The sequence below is a fragment of the Peromyscus eremicus genome, chromosome 12, assembly GCF_949786415.1.
Source record: "Peromyscus eremicus chromosome 12, PerEre_H2_v1, whole genome shotgun sequence".
In the NCBI taxonomy this organism is placed as follows: domain Eukaryota; kingdom Metazoa; phylum Chordata; class Mammalia; order Rodentia; family Cricetidae; genus Peromyscus; species Peromyscus eremicus.
Genome location: NC_081428.1, coordinates 63303717 through 63327873, shown reverse-complemented (window position 1 = coordinate 63327873; position 24157 = coordinate 63303717). Strand labels below are relative to the sequence as shown.

The window sequence follows — 24157 nt, the reverse complement described above, 5'->3', positions numbered from 1 at the left end:
ACAGATATGTACTAGACAACGAAGGTTAATTATGTATGCACAATATGAATCCTAACAGGACCCCAAGCAGAGCCGACTCTCCAACCTCTGTCAGAACCACTTGTGGCAAGCCAAGAACCCACAGTGGCTTTTGCCAGTCTGGCTGGGTTTCCTATTGTCTATGATCCCACATTCACCAGAGGCATTTAGGCCAAAGCCACTGGTGACAGGGGAGGGGGACCTCCTGAGGGGGACCTCAAGAGTAAATGGGGGGCTGGTGCAGTGGGTAATTGTGGTAGTTTGAATGTAACTGGCCCCCATAATCTCATAGGGAATGGCACTATTAGGAGGTGTGGCCTTGTTGGCGGAAGTGTGTCACTGTGGGGGTGGGCTTTGAGGTTTCCTATGCTCAGGATACCACCTAGTGTCTCAGTCAATATCCTGTTGCCTTTTGATCAAGATGTAGGCAGCACTAAGTCGGCCTGCATGCCGCCATGCTCCCCACCATGATGATAATGGACTGAACCTCTAAACTGTAAGCCAGCCCCAATTAAATGTTTTCTTTATAAGAGTTGCTGTGGTCATGATGTCTCTTCACAGCAATAGAAACCCTGACTAAGACAGTATGTAAATGTAGGAGGGAACTGACTCCACAAAGTTGTCCTTTGTGCTGCCCCACAATCATACACACACACACACACAGAGTAAGTGGGTAATGCTGTTGTGCTCTGAGTATCTGGCTTACTGTTTTTCTTGCAATAACAGAAGACACTTGTAGCTTTAGAAACACTTTAATTATTGATGAAAAATTCTGCTGTTATTGTGAGTTAAAAAAAAAAACTCCCTGGCTTTTAATCCACTTCTTCCCCGCATTGAGATAACTGTTTTGTTAATGTGTTTGAAGTATGGTCTTTGAGGAGCTGAACTTACAAAATACAGAATAGGCTTGTTCTTCAATCTCCCTCTTTCCATACATACATACGTACTTCATGTATGTACCTGTTTGTACACAAATACATATAGATACACACATGTGTAATTTAAAAAACAAAAGGACATACATACAACCTTACATTTTGTATTCTTGACTCACTAGCATTAAGTATTTCCTGGTACATTAAATATTCCTTAAAATGATTTTTAATATATTCCATTATATGGTTGCCATATGCATTATTTATCTACTTCCCTAGTCAGCATTTTAAGCTGTTTCCAACATTTTTGTACAATAAAGAGCTGCAGCAAACACCACAGCATAGGGCTGTCCATGTTTTCATATGTAAGTTTTAGAACTGGAATGAACTTGCTGAAGTTTTCATGATTATCCAGAGCACATATAAATCCTCAAGATGATGCCTGGCACACAGCAGGCATCTAATAACCAGAAGCTATAAATAGGAAATCAAGGAGCCAGGAGAACAGATGAATTGGGCCCCAGCAGAGGGCTAGTGAGGGAGCGTGTGCCGCCTCACCAGGCACGAATGCAGCTGTGAGGTCTGGGCTAAGAAGCAGGGCACGGGGAGGGGCTATTTCGTCCCCAGCAGCAGATGGATCTAGCAATAGCCAGAACGAAATGGGTCTGTACTTAGAACCAAACACAGCAGCACCCCCACTGCCACTCGGCAGGCCTTCCGTGGGTCCTTTAGGCGCTCTGGTTGATAGTGGGTCCTGTCTTCATTCAGAGCCCCAGGCCCCTGGAGACTCTGGTCAGAGAACAGCCAACACGAGCCAAGTGTTCTCTCAAAGACTATTTATTAGCTGTTCTCACTTGTGGTGAAAGAAAATATAATGGGGATCTAACATTTCTTGCTTGAGGACATGAGCTGGACTGTACGGGCATGGCCTGTGGTGGCTTCACGTGGGCACCTGAGTTACAGAGCCCATCTCAAGCCCAAGGAAAGAAATGGCGCACTCTGCTGTGAAGGGGCAGGTGCCATAGGTACTTAAGTGTGGGTTTGTTTTCCACGCCAGAGACCACAGCGAGACCCCAGGCCACCCCCTTTCCAAGTCCACCTAGTTGCATCAGTGGACTGTTAGGCTGCTCCCTGGCGTGAATCTCCCTAGTCTGGACAATTCTAGTGCACACCTCAGCACAGCCAATCTCTGTTCGTTGATGGTGGATTTGATTCCTTAGTACAGTCAGGTCGCGGAGCAGGTGGATGGACAAGGGAAAGTGGGTCCTGGGATACACTGTGGAGAGAAGAGCTGTGGAGGGTACAATAAGGGGATTATTACGTGCCTGCTAGCTGGCCCAAGAGGCCTTACCTAAAGAGACGCTGCTCTTGAAGGCTGCACCAAGCAGCGTGAACATCTGGAGAGGAGGTACAGAGCCTTCTGGAGAAGGATGTGGACTGTGGCATTCCTTCGGAGGCTTAAACTCTGGGCTGCTTGTTAAAACCCTGACTGACTCACTCAGTGCTCACCGGGACCTAGAGCAGCGCTGCTCCTTCTTCTCACAGAACAGCAGCCGTCAATCTAACACTTACGTGATCTAGCAAAAGCCAGCTCTTTCGAAGGGGTTTTGACTCCATGTAGACAAGGGATCTTGTCCTTCCGTACCTTCAACCACCTACGGAAGGTATCTGTCTGTCCTTCATGATGCCCTGAAGGGAAACAGCCTGAGCTCCAGCAGGGTGCTCAGCTAAGTTTCTTTGGATGGCCACTGGACAGGGAGGGGCCAGCTGCGAGGCCTGCAGCACCTGGACCCCAAAGGGCACCCTTGCAGAGCTACCCTTCCTTCCCAGGCCCGGGAGCCCCACGGGCAGAGTGGGTGAGCCCGTGCCTAGTCCTCCGGGATAGGGGTGTTGCAGTTCCCATGGTAGATCTTGACGTGGCCCTCACAGTGAAAGTATGCCTGGAAGACGTCGCTGTAGCCATGGTCCCGCCACCAGGTGCACAGTTGCCGGTTCCAGGTGCAGTCCAGCACGTGGAAGAGCTCGGGGTGCTCCATGCCAATCATGGTGAAGAAGTCCTGGTCCCCGAGGTGGCCCCGGAAGCGGTACTTGTCTGTAAGCTGCTGTACCCACGCAGGCTCCAGCAGATGGCTGTAGAGCGGAGACTGGCGCATGGCCTCCAGGTTCAGCAGCATGACTCCACTGTTGAAGCCAGGGAGCCCCTCAGGTGGAGGGTCCCCAACTCTGGTCTTGGGGTTCTCATGGCGGAACTGCCAGAATGTGTGCCTGTGAAGGGGAAAAACAAACCATCATTATCCCCGTTTGGGGTGAAGGAGCTTGCCAGACTGCTTCCTGGGCCTTCACCGTGACCACTTTTCCTTCCGTTTCACAGAGACGAAAGTAGAGGCACTCTGAGGTTCAGACTCTGCACCACATCGCCAGCAGGCATTCCAGCGGGAGCCTGAATCCAGCCCCACCTCCAAACACTCTAAGTCTCAGGTTCTTCTCATCCTCTGTCACCTCAGGATGACCATGCTGATGAGGTCATCACCGTCACTGCCATCGTGTTGGGATCTGTAGAGATGGCAGGTACTGCGTGACATGCTGAATGGGGATCGCTCCTCCCTCAGGTGCTGTGCAGTGACTAAAGCTAGGCCCTTGGCTGCAAGTTCACACGGTTCAGAGGACAGCAGCGGGGTAGAACTCCCCACCCTGTCGTTACGGTCTGAAGAGAAGACACGGGGGGGGGGGGGGGGGGGGAGGTTCTGAATGACGGCTGATGAGGTCACAGACAGCCAAACTCAGACTGAACCAAACACGCTTGCTGCTTTAGAACGAGCTTCACTCATGACCCTCAGCCTAGCATTTCTGAGGGGCTGGGTAGAGACTGGGATCCAGAGATGATATCTAGGCATATACCCACAAGTCACGGTGGAAAGCAACTGTATGGAGCCATGTGGGACTATGGCACTTGGAGGAGATACCACCTCAATTTTGGTCTTTCCCTAGCAGATTCAGAAAAATGACCCTTCTCAGCCTTTTATCCAAATACTTCCATTTGGAGGGGGGAGGAAACATCTAGCAATCTTCCTGTGATTGACATGTTTAGAGCACTGGTCACTCTGCTTCCTAGCCTTTCTAAGACCTTGTGTGCTACGGTGATGGTGGGAATGATGTCCCCAAACCTGTACTCACAGACAAGACCCAGCAGCAGTGCCTAGGATGGGCAGGGCGAGCCTGGGTCACCAGGGTGGGGAATGCACCACATAGTTCACAGGATAGGACGCGCAAGTTGTTGTCAAAAGCAAACCATAGCCCCAGCATTCAAGACCTGCAGCACGCCCATTCTCTGGTTCAAACCCATGACCCCAGCAAGGGGACAGACAAGCCTTCTTTGTGGTCTCACATGTCAGAAAGGCGGCCGACAGTTTGATCTCAGTAAGGGAAAAGCATGCCCTTGGGACACCAACCAGTGGAGCACACAGGCCCATTGTCAGTGACTGGTCAGGAACGGGCTGTGAGATGAGCGGGGTTCTGGTTCTGACCTGGCGCCTGCCTGCTGATAACAACCTTGGCAAAGATAAGCTTCGGAGCAAGCTGAGATGCTGAAGTCCTCCTGGCCACAGAGCCTGCCATGATGGAACCACCAGCGTGACAGACAACATTCCATCATTTTACCCTACCCCCAAGTGGTTAATTTCAGGGTCAGGTTACAAGCTAGCTACAATTCTACCAGAGACCTGGGGCAGCACAGTGTTACCAGGTAGAGGAGAGACCCAGCGGGGAGTAGATGCTGCACCATCCACGAACTGGGTTCCTCTTCCAATGGTGGGGTCGGGGCATTTAGCAGGGAGGAAGAGAGCCAGGAAGGAGGGAAGAGAGCTATGGAGAGCTCACCTCTGCTCCATCATGGCCACTGTTCCTTCCTTCCCTTGCAGAAGACCCAGAAGAGATCAGGGGCTGGCTGGAGGGGCAGGGTCCTTGGGCACTTCTACCTCATGTAGGTTCCCCAGATGACAGGACCTTGGGAAGGGTGACGTGACCAAGAGAGGCCTTTGGTGTTGGCAGCGGGGAGCAGGCCAAGGTAAGGATACTGACAGAGTCACTACACCGAGCACGACATCCACCATGCACAAGGGCTCAGAGGCACTGAAAGGGTTTTACCCTTCACAAGTTCACAGCTGGGGGTCAGGGGGATACTCTTGCTTGGGGGGTCCCCAGATTTTCCCTCTCTGTATCAAGGGTAGCCAAAAGGTAGCCTGACCCCTGCCTTGCTAGGCTTGGGAGAGGAGACAGAACATCTCTTGGGGGAAACTATAACCCAGGCGGCTCCCGAGGAACGCCATGGCCAGGACTACATCAGGCGGAACGCAGAGGCATTCTGTAACCAAGAGCCAGGACGGGGGATCATTTTGATGTATCATGGGCAAAAGGGGCAGGAAACTGGAAATAACAAGTTCCCACTGTGTCTGCTGAAGCAGAATCAGCCTGCAAAGGAACTGATGCCTCCCTAAGCACAGAATGACCTGTGTGCCTTGTCAAAGTGCTCCTGCTATCCCAGATGAACCCTGGGGACATGGATCAGCTGTCTTCTCCGGCCTCCATGGCCGCTGCACAGGCTGGAGTTAACGGACAGGGATGTGGCGGGTGAGCGCTTACATGGGAGCTGGTGGCGCCAGCTCTCCTCAGCTGCCACAAAGGTAGGGCTCGGGGTAGACTGCACAGCCCTCTCACATTCTTCCAGGACACTGTGGTCTTTGGTCAGCTAGGCAGGGTTTCTGATCTTTGCGGTCCCTTTATCTCTGCCTGCCTCAGATTCCACGGGCTAATGTTCCAATGAGCAGCGCCTGAATTCCAAACTCATTTCTGAACTTGGCCGACATACTCAAGGCCAAGGGCCTGGGGACCAGACCTAAGAACCACTCTGCCCTTTCCTCACAGGGGCCTGGGGCTGGCTAGCTATGTCCACGGGTCTCCTGTATGAATGCAGGTATGTGGTTCTGAGTCCTGATCTTCCAGAAGTTTCTTGGATAGACCATCCATCCTCACACCCATCCACTCTTCCCTGTGTGGTCTTGTTCCACTCCCCATGATCACCCGGGTGCCATAACAGCATGGATAAGCTTTTCCCTTCTCTTTGGAAATAGTTTTCAACTGGGAAATAAGCCTTGCACAGATGGTCTACTGTAAATAATGAGTCCTTCCAAAAGTCAGTGAGGAGGCCTGTTGGAAAAATACAAATGAAGCCCTTTCAAGCTCTTTCCTCTGGATGGTACATTCCTAGAAGGGGCTGGGTATCCAAAAGCCAAGACCTTGCATGGGGCATGGCAGGAGAGGAAGCAGCTGAGTGGCACATGGCCGACCTTGGTTGGAGGCCCTTGTAGGAAATGTGGGTTTGGCTATAAACACTAGCTCCGTCTGCACGCCAGGAATTGAGTTGGCAAACTCCATATCCCCAACATGGTAGACAGCATGGGGGTAGGCAGAGCCCTCGGCTTCTCAGGCTAAGGGCCCCTGGCATAGGTGGGCCAGTCCTCAGGGGTGGAACCAGGCTGGCAGACAGGAGAGGAGAGGACTCCAGCAGAACAGAGACCCAGTCGACACTGTAAGAGACACAAACCAGAGCTCTCCTTGAGGCCCTCCTTTTCTGGAACTCTAAGTCCTGACCTTCTCCTGCCTGCTTTCCTGGAGGAATAGCCTCCACCGAGCCTCTCTGGCCAGCATGTTCTGTAGACTCATGGTACCTCTGTGGCCCTGGCCCAGCCTAGGAGGATAAGAAAAGTTTCCAGGGTCGCTGAGCTATTTGTAATACGACCAAAGAGAATCTCACAAAGGAGGGAGGGCCTGGAAGGAGGTCTTGGGGAGAAGGCAGGAAGAATTGCTGAGGGAGCAGCTAATGCACACCTCATTAAATGGATCAGGACCACCACCCATCCGCACACCAGGGAACAGAACAGACCACAGCCAGCCTAGGGATTGGTGTGATTTTGAACTCTGCCTCACTGAGGCCTTCAGCTGGGGAGGGAGGGTCATGCAGGGCACTGGGGTGTTGTTGTTACAAGAGCCAAGCTCTGCAGAGAGCCACATCTGCCACCACCTGCAAAGCGGGCCTTTCACTTTTCCCTCCATGTCCCTGAGCTCTGAGGTCATCAGCTGACTAGGTCCTAACAGAAAGCAGCAAAGCCAGGCAGCCTATTTAACAGAAACTCAGCCTGTCGTGACTGTAGGGCTAGATGTACAAGATGGTGGTGGAGAGCTGGCCGCCTCTGCACACGGTGAGGAAGAACCTGCTTCATGCTGCCCTGGCTTCTGATGGTGTCTTCAGCCCGACACTGACCTCCACCTGCAGGGGGCGATTCCCTGTGTGTGGGTATCTCTAGTCCCCATTCTTCTCTCAGCAGTCATCCCGGATAAGGGGTCACCCTCCTCCACAATGACTCCGTTACCAACTTACACCTGTAATGTAAGGTGGCATGCGGTAATGCACAATTCCACCCGTAATTCTGTAGAAACGAAGATGGGAAACTGTCATGGCTCATCTTCATCTCTCTATTAATTTCACCATCCACAGGCTCAAAACATGGAGGGATGGGTTTCTAGAACTACCAAGTCCTTAACTTTGCTGCTCCTAATGGGCTGAGAAAATGTGTCAGGACGCGCTGGGGAGCCCTGACCTGGAGAGAGACAGAAGGAGGCTGTTGCCAGCGACTGGACAGCGAAGAACAGAAGTCCAGAAATATGAGTGTCGAGAGCCTGTAGGGAGTGGACAGAGCCCCGAGTAGGGAAGTCCCGAGTGCATGTGAACTGTTGACGGACACCACGCTGAAGAGTCCAACGCTTCAGCCCCACAGTGGCAAAGCCGAGCCTGGTGAAGCTCGGGAGCGAAGGCAGAGCTGTCCTTGGGAGGGAGACCCAGTGCCAAGGAGTGACCGTGTGCTCGAAGACTAGCAACTAAAGCAGCTTCCTCCTCTGGATGTTTACAGAGTCCCTCTAAGACTAGCCAGCCCCTCCACCTGTGCTGTGCCTAATAAACACACTGAGGTTCCAGTTGCCGGCGGTGGTTGCTGTGGCTCCACCCGAGTGCACGCACCAGATCCCAGCTTTCCTGTGTGTGTGTGTGTCCTTTCTTAGTCCCTTGCTGCCCCTAGTCAGGGTCTGGGGCCCAAGCCTCACAGGACGAGATAAGCAGCAGCATGTGTCAGCCAGTAGAGAGATGCCCACAGCCCCCGTCCTCACTGAGACACTCGGGACAACACAGGACACCTGAGCTGAAGGCAGCAGCTTGTCATCACTTAAGAGCATCTACTGAACCCATGGGAAGTGAACAGGACACCCCACCCCCAGGTACAGGTATCCAACAGACAGAAAATAACCGCTCCTGCATTAAAGGAGGGCCCTGCAGTCCAGACTTCTGAGGCCTGGACTCAAAGCCAACTGTGTGGGCCACTGAGCTTCTTAGGTCTTGGGTTGGGGACAGGGAGAGGATAACACTCGCTCATGGGACCTCCAGTGGGTTCCGGGAGTAGAAGGCAAACACAGACAGTGCTTACCACTGTGCCCAGGAGGAGTGGCCCTGTCTGCCACCTGCTTACCACTGTGCTCAACCCAGGAGGGCTGACTCTGTCAACGCCCCTCCCTGCCTGCGCAGCTTGCCCAGCTTGGCTAGGGTGTGGTAACTCAGCAACCAGCCCTTGTCCACCCAGCTAGCCACCTGGAGGTTTCTGTTTCAACATGGCTTCCTGTGCCAGAGTCTGGCACGCTAAAGGTGACCTACAATGCTGTCTGGGTCCCACAGCCGCATAGACTATGACCAGTCAATCTCCATGGGCTACAGAAACAGGTGCTGGAATCCTGGAGGATGGGCAGCCTTGATAGCAAGGCTTGAAATGCCACGAGACAGCCCTCCACACACCTCAGAGCCCTGAAGAACGGCATCGTCAGTCTGAGGTCTCCTCTCCCAGGCAGGTCCTGCAGCTCTGACCATCCCTCAGGAGGTGTGGAGCCGCTAACAAGCTGGGGGCTTCACGTCATGCCACCCGGGAGCAGGCGCTTCAACCTGTGCCTACCTGCCTGGGCATAATCTCAGGCACAGGCCTTTCTCCCACCCTGTCCTGGAGCCGGGAAAACAGTGGGCAGGGTTGGGAGACGGCCATCACTGCATCCCACAAACAACTACAGTGCACAGATGGGCTAGATTCTGGGAGAGCTGCATGGGGAGGACCTGGAAAAGGGGAAGAGCAAGCCAGGTACTACAGGAGCTAGGCCAAGTGCAGGCTGGGAGGTGCGGGAACGGAAGGAGAGGAGGAAGAAAGATACAGGGAAGCCCAGCGGACCGCTGGACACGTGGGTTAAAGAAGGCACCATGGACTTCTGCAGAGCCCAGACATTTGGTGGATGGAAGAAGTGCCTGTCCCAGCCGCCTGTCCTCTGCACTGAACCCCGAGCAGCTGATACTAACTCAGGCCTTGGGCCCCCCTCTCTGCCGCAGAATTCTCAGAGGAGCACAGGGCCATACAGACCTTGTAGTTGGATCTGCAGGCCCCACTGTGCCCACCCAGGCCTTCCTGGGTGTCCCTGGCCGGCCTTCCTCCCACCTCCTCTCCTTATGCAGTCAGTCTTTCTCGAGGTTTTACCTCCCCACGTGATGCCCTTCACACTCAAGCCATTAACATCAGCTCTCATCTTTGTACTCAAAGAGAGGGTTATTTTTGCTCACACTTGTAGAGATGTAAGGTCTCAGGGCCTGTTATTCTTTGAGTCTGAAATGTCCCTAAAAGTCTCATGTGCCCCTGGTCCCCAAATGCTGGTACTGTTCTGTGAGGCTGTGGAAACTTTAAGGTGTAAGGCCTGGAGAGAGAAAATGGGCCCCTAGGGGTGGGCCTTAGGGGTAGAGCCTAACCAATTTCTGGCCTGGATCTTTGGTTTCTGGTCTGTTGAGATGTGAGCAAGCCTCATCCTCCTGCTGCCTCAGACAGGGGCCACCCCAGGCAGGAGATGATTCTACATGCCATACATGCTGCCATGTTTTCCCCACCACTAAACCGTGAGCCAAAAACCAGTCCAGTTGCTTCTATGGCGTATTTTGTCACAGTGATGATAAAAGTAGCGTACACAGCGGTGACAGCCTTCCAGCTGGCAGAGTCCTGAGGTGGCACACACACAGTACTGTGTGCCAGGAGATGAGGGGTGCCCGTGTGTGTGCGCTAACTGCCCACTCTGCCTGGCATTCAAACACGCTGACGAGAATAGAATCACACCAAGTACCTCAGCAATCACCCCGAGTAGAGACCAAGCTTGCTGCCGCTCTCCCTGGTCCTTCCACAGCTGCCTCTCTACCATCCAGAGCCCCACACTGCTCATCACCACGACCCACTGTCTTCCTTTCTGCTCTGCCACCAGGGCACCCTCTGCCCCTTCCTCACCCTGGCCATCTGAGGCAGGCACGAGACCCTCCAGAAACCTTGCCTCTAGTGGCACTCGGCTCCAGCCACTGAAACTGGTCCCTCTGTGGTGACGACATCAGGATGTCACACTTAGCCTCCGGGGCTCTCTGGAACTACCTGTTCACATTCCCTGGATCAGCAGTCTCTCCTGGCTCCTTTCCAGTCGAAGCCGGCCCCTGGCACCTCTTCAGTGTTGAAAGCTACAGATGGTAAGAACTTGACAGTGCCCAGGAGGTGACAGTGCCCTTTGGGAGGAGTAAGGGAGACCACGAAGCAGGGCATGTGGAATGGAGAGGATACGAACAGAATGGAACACACAGAAAAGGCAGCTGGCACCTTGTCACAGAGGTTACAGGGAGGACAGGAAAGCACACCCAGTGCAAGTCAGACTGAAGAGAGAACACTGGGAAAAGGATGCTGATGGGTAATGTTTAGTGAGCACTTACTATGTACCAGGCTCTGTTTAAGCCTTTAATTGTATTCACATTAGTATTTAAATGACTAAGTGGGAAGAGAGCCTTTGTCTCCCACTTCTAGTGAGAAAAACTGAAGTGGAGATAGAGAGGGCAGGCTCAGGAGTTTGTCAAGAAGAGGGGAGCCCCAGGGCATTATCTAAGATGGAGAAAGAGGGACTAGTTTTCAAGGACTCCCAAACACTTGGCCTTGGGTGGGCACTGGCCCCAGCTTAAAGTCCCAATCCTGTCCTTGCCCTGAATTTAGGCAAGGGGAGGGATGTTCATCAGGGTGGAGACCCAGCCAGTGTCACCTTTGGAATTGGCTGGCTCACTGCTCCCAACAGCCCTGAGGCATTGGAGGTCACAGGAGAAAGGGCCAGGGACACATGATGGGGTGTTTTCCAGGACAATGAGCAGAATGCGGGTGTGTGTGGTAGGAATATGTAGGGCTATGTGTGGAATTTGACCTTGTGTCCCTAGTTAAACTCCACCAGCCACACTAGTGCCTTTCACTGAAAGGGGAGTTGATTCAAAAGGCAGAGGGTGCAGGGACTTGCCTCACTCAGAAGCGAGGGCGTAGGCAGCAAGGCCTCAGCAAACCATGACTTCTTAAGCCAGGAGAATGAGGGCACCTTCCCTTCCATCGAAGCAGACATGCCCTGCTCACTGACTGCGCGTCTGTGCATGGGTTATGGTCAAGGTATCAGACAGTGGCGGCACACACACACACACACACACACTGAGGACCCCACATGTCAGACACAGAAGCATGTCACAGAGTAGCCCTTCTCAGACGTCCTGTGTGGACATGGGCTCACCCGGGACCCCGTTAAAATGAAGGTTCCCACTCAGAAGCTGCATCTCTGACAAGCCCCCCAGCGCAGCTGCTGCTGCTGTCCCGGGGTCTACTCAGAAGAAAAGAAGTTGGCTTTTGTCTGGTTGGTTTGGGTTTGTTTGTTGCTCTCTTTTTAAGATTCATTTATTTTTATGTGTGTGATGTTTTACTTGCATGTATGTCTGCATGCCATGTGTGTGCAGTGGCCATTGAGGCCAGAAGAGGATGTTAGATCCCGAGGAACTGAAGTTACAAATGGTTGTGAGGTACCATGCGGGTGCTGGGAATTGAACCCAGGTCCTCTGGAAGAGCAGTCAGTGCTCTTGACCACTGAGCCATCTCTTCAGCCACCTGGATCCCTTTTGTAACTAAAAAATTTTATTTGTGTGTGTGTATGTCTGTGTGTGTGTGTGTGTGTGTGTGTGTGTGTGTGTGTATGTGTGTGCACCCATGCATTTGTGTGTCCACGCACCCATGTGTCTATATGTGTGTGTGTGTTGGGGGGATGTATAGAGGTCAGCTCTGTGGAGTTTGTTCTCTCCTTCCACCTCCATGTGGCTCCAGGATGGAAGTCAGCTTGTCAGGTGTATGTGGTCTACACGTTACCAGCTGTGCCATGGTACTGGCCCTGGTCAAGTCTGTGTGGTCTACACGTTACCAGCTGTGCCATGGCACTGGCCCTGGTCAAGTCTGTGTGGTCTACACGTTACCAGCTGTGCCATGGCACTGGCCCTGGTCAAGTCTGTGTGGTCTACACGTTACCAGCTGTGCCATGGTACTGGCCCTGGTCAAGTCTGTGTGGTCTACATGTTACCAGCTGTGCCATGGTACTGGCCCTTTTAAAATTTAAACTGTTTTTCTAGAGATGAAGATTATAAGAGTAGTATCAACATTGCTTTTTTTTAATGACCATAAAATAAGTAATGTGACAACTTGAAATCTTTACAAATTCTATGTTAACACTTGCTGCGCCCTCTTACTCTGCTATGGTCCTGGGTGGGAGCTCCTAGGAAAATGATTCCTAGAAGCAACATACTCATGGATATGGAGCAGAGTGAGAGGGGATACTGCCTCCTTCCATGCCCAGTGCACGAAGAGGTCAGGAATGCAAGGCTGTAGGGCAGCTGGCGTCAGCCTGGACTTCATTCAAATCATGGTCCTCTGCTTATCACTCTGGAAGAGACACTTTATTCTCTTCGCCCCTGGCTTCTTGACTATACACAAGGGTGTTGAGAGCGCATCATGAGGTAATGCAGGTACAGTGCTCACCATGTCCGATGAGATCACAGGAGCACAGGCGCACGTCAAGTTCACTGAGCAGGGTGGTTGCCAAGCCCACACGCTGTCTGCTGCTGTCTGAGCAGGTGTGGGCTCCCATACCCATCAGTGGGTGACCCTGGCCAAATCACTGCCTGTCCTGGGGTCTCAATTCCCAAGGCAGTTCAATGGACTCATTAGCTGGAGGACCCTTTTGTGTTCTGAAAGCCTTGGTGGCATGCCAAGACTGGGATTTCTAAGCCAGGAAGCTTGTAGAACTTTCCAGGGGATGTTGTGGTCACGGAACTCCAGCAATCATCTCTCTCTCCTTGGATGTGCTGCCTGTATGCTGTCTTCTGTGGGTTTTGGTTACTTGCTTTAGTTTCAAATCTCATTACCACTGTCAGCAAAGCCCCTGACATGTCCAGTATTGGGGTATGGGTGGTCTCTATGAGGAGCACATCACCACATGCTCTCCAGGGGTAGTGCACGAGGTGGTCACTGAAAGGACACACTTCTGCCGAATCCTTACTTTTCTTTCCTAGTGTCCATAGGTACAGTGCTCAGTGTGTGTGTGTGTGTGTGTGTGTGTGTGTGTGTGTGTGTGTGTGTGTGTGTTTGTGTGTGTTTTCTTAGTTTTCTGCCTCCTTCCTCCTTCTCTTCCAGGTGGTCTCATGAGAAGGTGTCTGACCTACCTTACCTCCCTCAGTGCCACTGTCTGAGGAGATGTGTTGGGACAGGAGGAACGAGCAGGGAGGAAGTATTCTCTACCCCCTGGAACCTCCTTCCTCATTCATTTTGGCTTAAAAACATGGAACCTTGTGGTAGTGGAGTCTTTCCTGAAGGTGCCCAATCCCAACATCATAGCCTAGTCACAGCTGAGGAGCTCAGTCCCCCGTCCCTAAGATATCTATAAGGCCTGAACTGAGCTCCTTTCCTGACCAGTTCCTTGGATGTCAGGATCATCCACGTACCCGAGTCTGTATAAGAAGAATCTCTCTGGCTTTTCCAACTCAAGTGCATTATGGTCTTAATGGTGTGACACCCATCATTAGGGGTCATCTCAGTGGCAGCCCATGTGCCCTCCTGCCACTACACACATCCTCCAATCTCAGGACCAGGCTTGGGAGATGGGGGCAGCTGCTGACGCTGGCCTGTAAGGCCCTTCTTCCAGGAGGGCCCAAGGCAAACATGTAAGGTCCTTTTCCTGACCTTGGCCAACCTCACCTTCTTCACCCATGCCCACAGCCTCGGAGACTCTCCTTGCCCATTCCCCTACTGCCGACGTTCTAGGCAGATGTTTCTCTCTCCAAACTGCAGCATGTTCCCGGGCTCCTCATCAGCTGTGTCCTGCCCGACTGTATTCTTCCGGTTTTCCAGCGGAGCCTCCTGCATCCCTGCTGTGTCAGTCGGGGTGCTCCTCGGAGAGGCAGAGAAGAATCACCTAGCCTCCTCCCAGAGTGCCAGTGACTACTGCAGAGTGCGTGGGGCAGCAAGGGATGCGGCCTGGGCTCACCCAGGACAGACAACGGCGATGTGAGTGAATGTCAAGTATGGAATTAAAAACCCAGATCAAAGCTGGCATTACAATTAGATACTAGCTCATGCCACTGCCCAAGGAAGAGAATTCTTCAAAAACACCATGTTCTGCTGAACATGACCCTCCTTTTGGAACTCTCTGCTGCTTCTTCTCTTCCTCCCTATAGTAGTTTAGGCTGCAGAACTGCTAACCAAGGAGGAAGTACCGTAATCTGCTCACATCCACATCAGCTGGGAGTGTGTCTGCATCTAGCCACACCGTGGTGACACCTATGACCACAAGCCTGAGGCCAGAGCAGCGTCGTGGCTGCCCCCCTCAGGAACCTCACAGAATTTACAGAGCCATCTTGCTGGGGAGGGCGCGCACTAGAAGGGCAGGGTTCTCATCACTACCTGCTCCTTCTCTGAGGTCTCCACCAGAGAGAAAAGCATGAAGACATCTGTGGACACACCTTGGGAAAGAAGCAGAGGAGAAAGCAAGCCAACATGCCCAGCACAGTCAGGCCAGGCCCCACGGGGCCCCACACAACAGCGGGCCCTGACTGTCTGCACTGCTGAAATCCATAGCCATGGCCCCGAGGCAGCCAGTGTCCTCTACACTCTCCTCCCTGGCCTCTTACTAACCTCCCAGAGATCCCTGGCCTTTGCCCAAGACCAACAGATGCTTACTTCATGCACAGGACTCAGCATGGCCACGCCAGGCCTCCTTGCCTCTCTTGCTCAGACCAAGGGCTGACAGGAAGGAGGCCGACTTGGCCCCCATCTTATACACAGGTGGGTGCCTGTGGGATCTTGGAAAATCTGTGAGCCTAGCCCCCAGTCCCATGTTCACAGACCTCTACAGAAGGACAAAGGTTTCACTGAGAGAACTCCCCCTCACCACGACTCTCACCTCCTGGGGTCCGGAGCTGGGGGTTCATGGTCCCTGCAAAGGTCAATTCCTCCTATCTTCAGGTCGTCCTTCCTCAGCCCTGCATCTGTTCTACCCAGGAAACACCAAGCCTGCATGGTAGGGGCGCTCAGCAACCTGGGAGGCCATTCTGACTATAATGTTTCTTCTTCCCCAAAGTCCCCAAGGCCTCAGCTCATTCCTCGGCATAGCAATGTGTGCTCGGGAACCTCCCTGGACCCCCTTCCCTCTCAGGTCCTCTTACATAGGAACCACTCTAATTTCATTGTGCCTCTGAAATGTGTGTCTAGGGAATAGGCTAAAATGCAGATGGGATCTGCAGTGTTGACAGAGTGTGTCACATGACCACACTTCTGCATAGTGAAAGGAGCAGAGAGTGAGGACTCGGAACTGGAGAAACTGTGTCCTGCCCCAGCTCCGGGAGAACTAAAGATTCTATCACTGAAGGGTTGTGAGGGCTGTGTGGGGAATACAGGACCTGATGCCCAGGGGCACCTACAAGTGCACCCTCTCTTCCTTGAGCTTCAGCTTGCTCCCCAGTAGAGGAGGGATTGTTAGGCCTTAGAAGACTGGGAAAGTCGATGAAGCATCACATGACTACCTGGTACCCAGCTGGGGATGGAAGATGGTTTCCTTCCTTCCTTCCTTCATTGGCCAATACTAGGTGGAACACAGAGCCAGTGCTCAGGGGCGTGGTCACAGTGGGAAAGGCCTGAGGCCTGGCCCTTGGATTCTGAGCATATGTGTGGTCGGGGGTGGGTAAATCAAGTGCCCGTGTTACCAACGTGCTGATGCATGCACTAGACCACTGCCAACTCTTGGGGAAAAGCAGAGGCTGTGGCACCCGGGTGTGGCAGCCTTCACTGAAGAGACACGGGGTACCCACTGAGTCTGATTCGTGAGAGGACTGAGCAGACGCCATAACAGGTTGCTCAGTTTTCTGTCAGAGATCAGGCCTCAATTTCAGTTTCCTGAGACTGAGCAAGCAGTTTCTGAGGAAGCCACAAACAAAAGACAATCAATCTTCAATGCCCCTGACAGCAGGGACGAGGGAGACAACATGTACCTGGCCTGGGCCAGCCCCCCAGTCAGTGGACTAGGCCAGCCAGCCTCCATGGCAGCTAAGGTGAGAACTAAATAAGGACAGAGCCTGCCCAAAATGGAAAAGCTGTAGCCTTAACCAGCCCCTGACTAGCCCTAGCCAATTAGGATGTACTAATATGATTGTCACTTGCTTAAGCCAATCATATCTGAGATGACCTAACTGCCCTAGGAACTCCCCTTAGCTGTGCTTAAAAGGAGCCTGCAAGCCGGGCGGTGGTGGCACACGCCTTTAATCCCAGCACTCAGGAGGCAGAGGAAGGCGGATCTCTGTGAGTTCGAGGCCAGCCTGGTCTACAGAGTGAGATCCAGGAAAGGCGCAAAGCTACACAGAGAAACCCTGTCTCGAAAAACCAAACAAACAAACAAACAAGGAGCCTGCAAGCTTCTCTTGGGGTCATTGCCATTTTGCCTTTGTGTAGGATGGAGGTCCCAGCATGCTGGAACAACAAACACTCCTGCTGATTGCATATGTGGATGGTGGTCTTTTGTGGGACTTCTCCAGGACCCTAACAGTTCACAGCCTGACAGAAACAAGCCATTGGAAGCCAATTACTCAGCTTTGACAGGAAAAGAATACTTGGACAAGCTCCTCCCCTGCACCTTTCCGAGGGTACAGGAACTCAAGCAGCTTCAGAGAAGGCCTTGCTTGTTGCCAGGGAATGGCCAGGGGCCCGAGAGAGTGCAACCCAGTGAGGGACATCTAGCAGTGTACCCTCTAGGAGCAGCCAACACTTCCCACCTGAGCCTCTCCTACACTAAGCAGAAACATAGGCGACCCCTCCAGCTACAGCCAGAAACTCAAGCTATTCTAACGTACTTTCAGGAAGAATGTGCCGAGTCGAGGACCACCCAAAAGGAGACTGGGCCATCCAGACCATAGTGAGCAGGGCATACATGGGACTAGAGGAAACACTGTTTAGCTCTTGAGTGGGGAGGCATTACATGTTTCCTAGAAACCACATTCTGTTCCAGTGCATACATACTTGCCTGCACACATGACACACGAGTGTACATGCACATTCACATGTAACAGATAAACACACACTTCCTCTGGAGTCCAACTCTCCCGTAGTCTGAGTCAGCACTTCTTTCCCCAGAGGAAGCCACGCCTCCAGCTTCCCCTTAGTAACACTTCTCAAGCTATTTACCATCTGCGCTGTTTCTTCTAGCTGAAATTAGCACAAGTTTGGTAAGAAGGCTTGGTTTTCATAAAGGATCAGTTTTCTTTCGTGGGTTTAGAAAAGAGACTCTGACATTGTCGGGCCCCACACGAGTCATCTGAACTCAGATGGAACAGGGTGGGACATACTCTGCTGGAGGTTAGAAAGACTCCTATCACATGAGGACTTGTTTCCACACCTCTAAAGGAAGGAGTGAAAATGCCAAGGCTGGGCTCCCCACGCTGACACCATCCTCACACTCGGCGCTTCTGACTTGGACTTTGCCACAGGCCCCAGGAGGAGCTTGGTAGTCATCCAGTCTCCCACCACCTGGGGCTCCTATTTCTGTTGCTTTGAAAGAAAACAGGAAATGCCGGTGGGCCCTGCTTGGGGTGGGGGCAGTTTGCTACTGGACCAGTACTCCCTTTGAACTGGAGACAGCAACAGTATCCAGTTGTGCCTCGCTGGCTGTTGCTTTACAGAGTGACTTTTATTGATGTGTACAGGTGCTCTGCCTGCATGCATGCTCTGTGTGCCTGGTGCCTGTGGAGGTCTGGAGAGGACACTGGATGCCCTGGAACTGCAGTTAGAGGCTGTTACAAGCCGCCATGTGGGTGCTGGGAATTAAAACCATGTTATCTGGAAGGGCAGCCAGTACTCTTAACCACCGAGGCATCTCTCCAGCCCCCCATGCTGGTTTTTATGTAACACATATGCATGCATACAGGTGGCTGGCACTTACTAAATAATTATTACCCGCCAGCTACTTCATGAACAATTTGTGTTATTTCATTGAATCCTTATGAAACTTGGTGACATAGGTTACAAATATGGTAATAATTATGACAAAACCTGTACATAAGCACATACTTGAGTCCAGTCTGTGCAAGCTTGGAAGGAGGGTATCATTAAACCCATTTTCTAGATGAGGAAGCTGAGGCTTACAGGATGGAAGGATGTCAGTCAAAACCAGCCAGCTAGTAATGGTAAGACCTCCCCTCATAGTGCTACGCTCCACTGTCTCTTCTCTCAAGGTACGGACAAGGGCTGGCCATCACAGACAAAGACAAATCACACCCTCAGCTTCTACTCTGAGGCAGCATGGCTACCTCTGATTGGCTCCTGCACACACCAATCACATATGGGGAAGTCAAGGACAGAAAGCAAGCCCTGATCCAAACACTCCAGACAGAATGACCAGCTGGAGGGGCGTTAGTGATGGGCAGGAGGAAGAACACATGGGACCAAAGGCCCAGACTCAGGATGGGAGGTGGGGACAGTGTGTGTCAGGGGCTTCTAAAGGCAGCAGAGGAGACAAATATACAATTCTCTGTGTGTGGAACATCTAAACCGGGCTGAGGCATCAGAGAGAAGCAGAGCAGAGCTAGCCAGGGGCCGAGGGCGGAGAACTGAGGGCAGCTAGTACAGAGGGTAAGGTTTCTGTCTGGAGTAACACAACCGGTTTGGAAACGTGTGTGTGTGTGTGTGTGTGTGTGTGTGTGTGTGTGTGGTACAACATTTGAGAAGAATTAATGCTGTGTACTTAGAGCTGTTCCAAATAGCAAAATTTTATGTTACATATATTTTAGCATTTAAAAATATGGCAGAGGCAGTTGGGTGTGGTAGTGCGCACCTTTAATCCAAGCACTCAGGAGATAGAAGCAGGTGGATCTCTGAGTTGGAGGCCAGTCTGGTCTACGTAATGAGTTCTAGGACAGCCAGGGCTGTGTAGAGAGACTTTGTCTCAAAAATCTGGCAGAGGAAAAGAAGTCATTGGATCGAGACATAGGACTGGATCTCTAGATCCCTCCTGTCACACAGTCCCCTGTGGCTGAGTTCCACCCTCAGCACAGAATCAGGGGGATGGGGAGCCGTTCTCTTATCCGGTGTTCCTAGTGCCACACGGGTTCCTACAGGCCTCTCTGTCCTCAGTCTGAGCTCTACAAGCCATTATGAGGCCTTGTGTTCCTTTAGCATGCCTGAGCCTGGTGTGTGGGGACACACTGCCCTCACCTGAAGTCGACCGCCTTTAGCTCTACCACAGTCCACTACAGGCATAAGATGGTCGTCAGTCTCCACAGACCTGTTTTCCAGAGCTGTGGACACCAACAGGAAACTGGGGCAGCAGCTTGTGTAATTAGTATGGAATGTTCTGCGGAAGGGCAAGAACACGTGGGCTAGAGACAAGTCCTCAAACATGCTGTCTGTGGAAACGGTTGTTTTTTCCTCTTTTTCACCCGCCTCAGGAGACTGAAATAACAAACTGAGAGAAAACCCATCATTCTGCACAGCTTCACATGCAGGAGGTGGGTCTGCGGCAGGTGTAGGGCTTGTATCTGGGCAACGACTGGCCACGCTCCCTCCGTGTCCATCATCACCCAGGGAGCTCCTCACAGAGACACAGGGGTGTCTCGTCACAGAGACTGTCAAGTGCCGTCCAACACAAGAGCAGCTGGGCTCTGTGCTCGGTCCAGGCGCAGCCCTTCTGCTGAAGTGAAATACACTGTTGGCCCCTTTCCCGGCCACTGAGCCAAGTCACAGCCAGGTGAGGTGGAACCCATTGCCATGACTGCATTTGTAATCTTCCTAGGTAGAAAGGTCTTCAGAAAAAGTTGCTTTTAAGTGTAGCTTTGGTAAATATGGGAGATTTATTTCTTGCTGGGCATAAAAAGGAGGGTTTTTCTGGTCTCAAAGCAAAGGAAAACACTATCAGATACAGAAACAAAGGTCTGGGAGGGTCTCAGATGGTGCCAGCGAAAGAACTGCCCCTCCCCCACTGCTGTTCCCACCAGGCCACACTGCAGGCCAGTGCTCTTGGCAATGAGTGGCCACACTGTCCTTGCCCTAGTCTGTAGACCTCTGATGGCCACGTGGCCAGGGCTGGGTGTATTTACCCTGGATCTCCTGTCTACACACCCAGCATGGGGGGTCTTGTCTCCAACAGTGTCTCCTCCTGGGAATGGAAGTAGTTACAGCACCATGTTTCGATTGCTGGGCAGACCAGACAGGGAGATCTGGTCAAGAGACAGTTGTTCGCTGTTCTTCTACCCTGGTGTCACAGTGATGCATGCTCCTCACTTTCTGAAGACCTGATCCCAACTTCTTAGCCCAGGACATGAGAAGCCTGGTCACCTGGCCATGCCCTGTCCACCACGGCCCGCCTCCCTCCCTGTCCACACTACTTTTTCCTAACCCACAGTTCAGAGGCCAACCCCTTTGTGGTGTTTCCAAGGATCCCAAATGCCTCTCTGCCCTATTAAGTTGTCAGATCTCTGGGGACAGAGCTGGTGTCTTTTCACACATGAATCACTGCTGCCCAGCCCAGTGCATGGCACAGAGCAGGGAATCAGTCCAGACAGATACACTTTCACCAGCAAACAGGGAGGGGTGAACCTGCCTTTCCCAAGCAAGGTCTACAGCTAGGACTCCGTCCAGTGTCTGTGAGGAGTCTCGAACAATCCCAGAGCACCCTAGCTTTGGTACCACCACACAGTACATGGTGGCGCTGAAGCTCTGCATGGAAGCACCATGCTGTCTGCAAAGTCTGCTGGGCCATGGCCAGAGCCATGAAGGCCTGGCCACACACCGCCACACTGTACCTCCTCTGCCCAATCAATTCACACTCCAGAAATAACAATGGGCCCCACGGCTGCCTTCATTAACCTCCCAGATCACATGGGAAAACAGATTGATGAGCACCTCAGGGTACAGTCACAGGAAACCAGCAAAACATCTCCTGCTACAAAACCTGCCCATCCCATGGGTTGTTTTTTTTTCTAGAAATGTATACAATTTTTATGTGCTTTAAGTAAATATTTAAAAACATTAATTAGTCCCAGAGACACTCTTGTATACTATACATTTCAGTGCAATCTGAGTAAAGTACGGTGGTTAGGAATGTATCTCTGATTAGCATGTTTCCTGAATAGAAATGAGAACATCTGGCCCTTTACTAAGTTAAATATATGAAGTTGGGATACATCAGAATGTATGTCCAGCATGTCTGATTTTCCCCAACAGTTAGCAAAGAATTGATTTTTTAAAATTGTATGTGTTTAATGTATACAGTATATATACTATGGTAATCATCTACATATATATATATATATATAGATGATTACCATAGTCACACAAATTAATGTTCCTCATCTCACAGTTATTTGTTCATTTTTTATTTTATGCATGTGCATTTGTGTGTGTGTGTGTGTGTGTGTGTCTAAGTGTGAAGAATATCTAAGCTATACTCTTTTAGCAGAAACCCTTAACACAGCATGGCATTATTAACTTTGGTCCTCATGGTATATATTAGACCTCTAGACTTTCCTATCCTCTCTATCTTCTACTTCTACTTACCCTCTGATGTACATGGCCTCATCTGTCACCTTACCTCCACCACGGCCTCATCTGTCACCTTACCTCCACCACGGCCCCCATTTGTCACCTTACCTCCACCATTCACCATCTGTGTGTCAAACTCAGCTTTTGCTTTTAAGATTCCACATATAAGTGAGATTGAGCTGTCTTTCTCTCTGTGCCTGGATTCTATCACTTAGCATAAGGGCCTTCCATTCACTCATGTTGTGGTAAACAGCAGAATGACCTCTTTTCTAAAGGTTGAAGGATATTCCACTGGACATTTATCACACTTTCTGTATCTACACATCCATCTCTGGACACTCCAGCTGTTTCCACATCATCTGGCCACAGGGGACAGTGCTGCAGTGAACATGGACTGCGGGTTTCTTTACAACACAGACCTCCTTTCCTTCGAGTGCACACACCCAGGAGCACTTCTGGGTCACCTGGTAGTTGTATTTCAATTTCTTTGGAGACTGCGTCCTGCTTTCCATACCGACCCTACCAGGGTACACCCCACCAGCAATGGACAGGGTTTCCTTTTCTCCATGCTCCTCTCTTCTTTCTGAACGTGACCCTAGACTGTGGGTGAGAAGGAATACTTTCCTATTTGTCTGATTTGTAAGTGTCTGCAAAATGGAAATGGTCCACCGTCCTCCCAGGTCTCCTGATAGGAGGCTGGCACACGGCAGTGCCACGGACGGTGGGTAGAAGAGAGAGATGGGATGTCCTACATGGGAAGGCTATTAGACTGGGATTTGGGGACACTGGGCTGGGCTTAGTTTCCACATCAAATGGTTTTATTTGGGAGTACAAGAGGAGTGCAGAAACACTGTACCCCATTGGCCAGTGTTTATAGTTTCTGGATCCTTCCAAAGATGCATAGGTTTAAGTCCTCTATGCTCAGAGCCCAGAAGGAACCTAAGTAAGGCAAGACAGGAACTCAAAACAACAACAGAAATGCTTTTTGCCTTTTAAGAATTATTGATTAGGGCTGGAGAGATGGCTCATTTAAGAGCACTGCCTGCTCTTCCAGAGGTCCTGAGTTCAAGTCCCAGCACCCACATGGTGGCTCACAACCATCTGTAATGAGATCTGGTGCCCTCTTCTGGTCATACATGCTGTATACAAAATAAATAAATAAATCTTTAAAAAAAAAAAGAATTATTGATTATATGCTCCTGCCTCCACCTTGACTCAAGAGGAAGAGGCCGCATTCTGTACCACCTTTAAAATCCATCAGGACAGGCAGCAAGAGAGAGCTGTGAAGGGAAAGTGAAAGAAAAGAGTGACATTCTGTCAAGTGACCAACACAAATGGTGTCCCCAGACAACAGAATAAAACTGTCCCCCAGACTACTAAAAGAAGACAGGAGCTGTTCCTAGACTATCTCGATTCTGATGGTGGGCAGGCCTACCATGCGTCCACAGCACCTAGGTTCTCACTCAACCACGTGACCATATGTTCTCAACACTCACCGAGTAAGTCTTTTATTTAAATGTAGACTAATTGTCCTATGAAGTTTATCTCCCACGAGGATTTACTTTTTATACATTATCACATTATTATATTTATATACTGATCAGTCCCTTTTCTCAGTGCTATGACTGAAAACTGACAAGGTACTACTTAAGGAAGAAGGGCTGGTCTGCTCCTGGTCCGAAGGCCTAGCACATAATGACGGGGAAGGAACGATGGTCGAGCGTTCTCAGCTGTGCAGAAGGAGCCCGACGCCGCCTCGCATCCCAGCGGCTCAGAGAGCAGAGAAAGACAGCGCTGACACTTGACTTCCTTTCTTCTTGTTCCCTCTTTCTATTCTGTCAGACCCACGGAACGGCACTGCCCGCATTCAAGGGGGGTCATCTCCCCTCAGCCCTCCCCGGAAATGCCTTTATAGGGCAGTGCGTCTTAATCTAACCAAGGTGACAGCGAAGCCCGACCACAGACAACTGGAGTCACATTCAGAGGGGACTCATGGTGAATGGAACAGAGGTGCCTAGGACCGTGGGACATACTGAGCAATGAACCACTCTGGGAGCACAGTGCCACTGTGACAACCTGAGGGACCTTCACGGTGTTTCATGGAGTGTGTGGGAGGGGTGGAGATGTGACGAGAGGCCGTGGGCTGTGAGACAGAAATGGAACTTTAGACACGGAAGGAGAGGAAGGGAGTAAATGACAGGACACACTAAGCTCCACAGCAACGTGTCACCTGGAGTCCACAGT

General features: G+C 51.5%; 1 protein-coding gene across 1 annotated transcript in view; it reads right to left on the bottom strand.

Annotated features, from left to right (window-relative positions):
- Positions 1–318: 318 nt before the first annotated feature.
- Positions 319–24157, bottom strand: part of Xxylt1 (xyloside xylosyltransferase 1) — a 141076-nt gene continuing 117237 nt past the window's right edge. Inside the window, exon 4 of the mRNA XM_059277542.1 lies at positions 319–3158. Coding sequence (XP_059133525.1) covers positions 2762–3158 — 397 coding nt within the window. The 3' untranslated portion in view covers positions 319–2761. The remainder of the gene's footprint in view (positions 3159–24157) is intronic.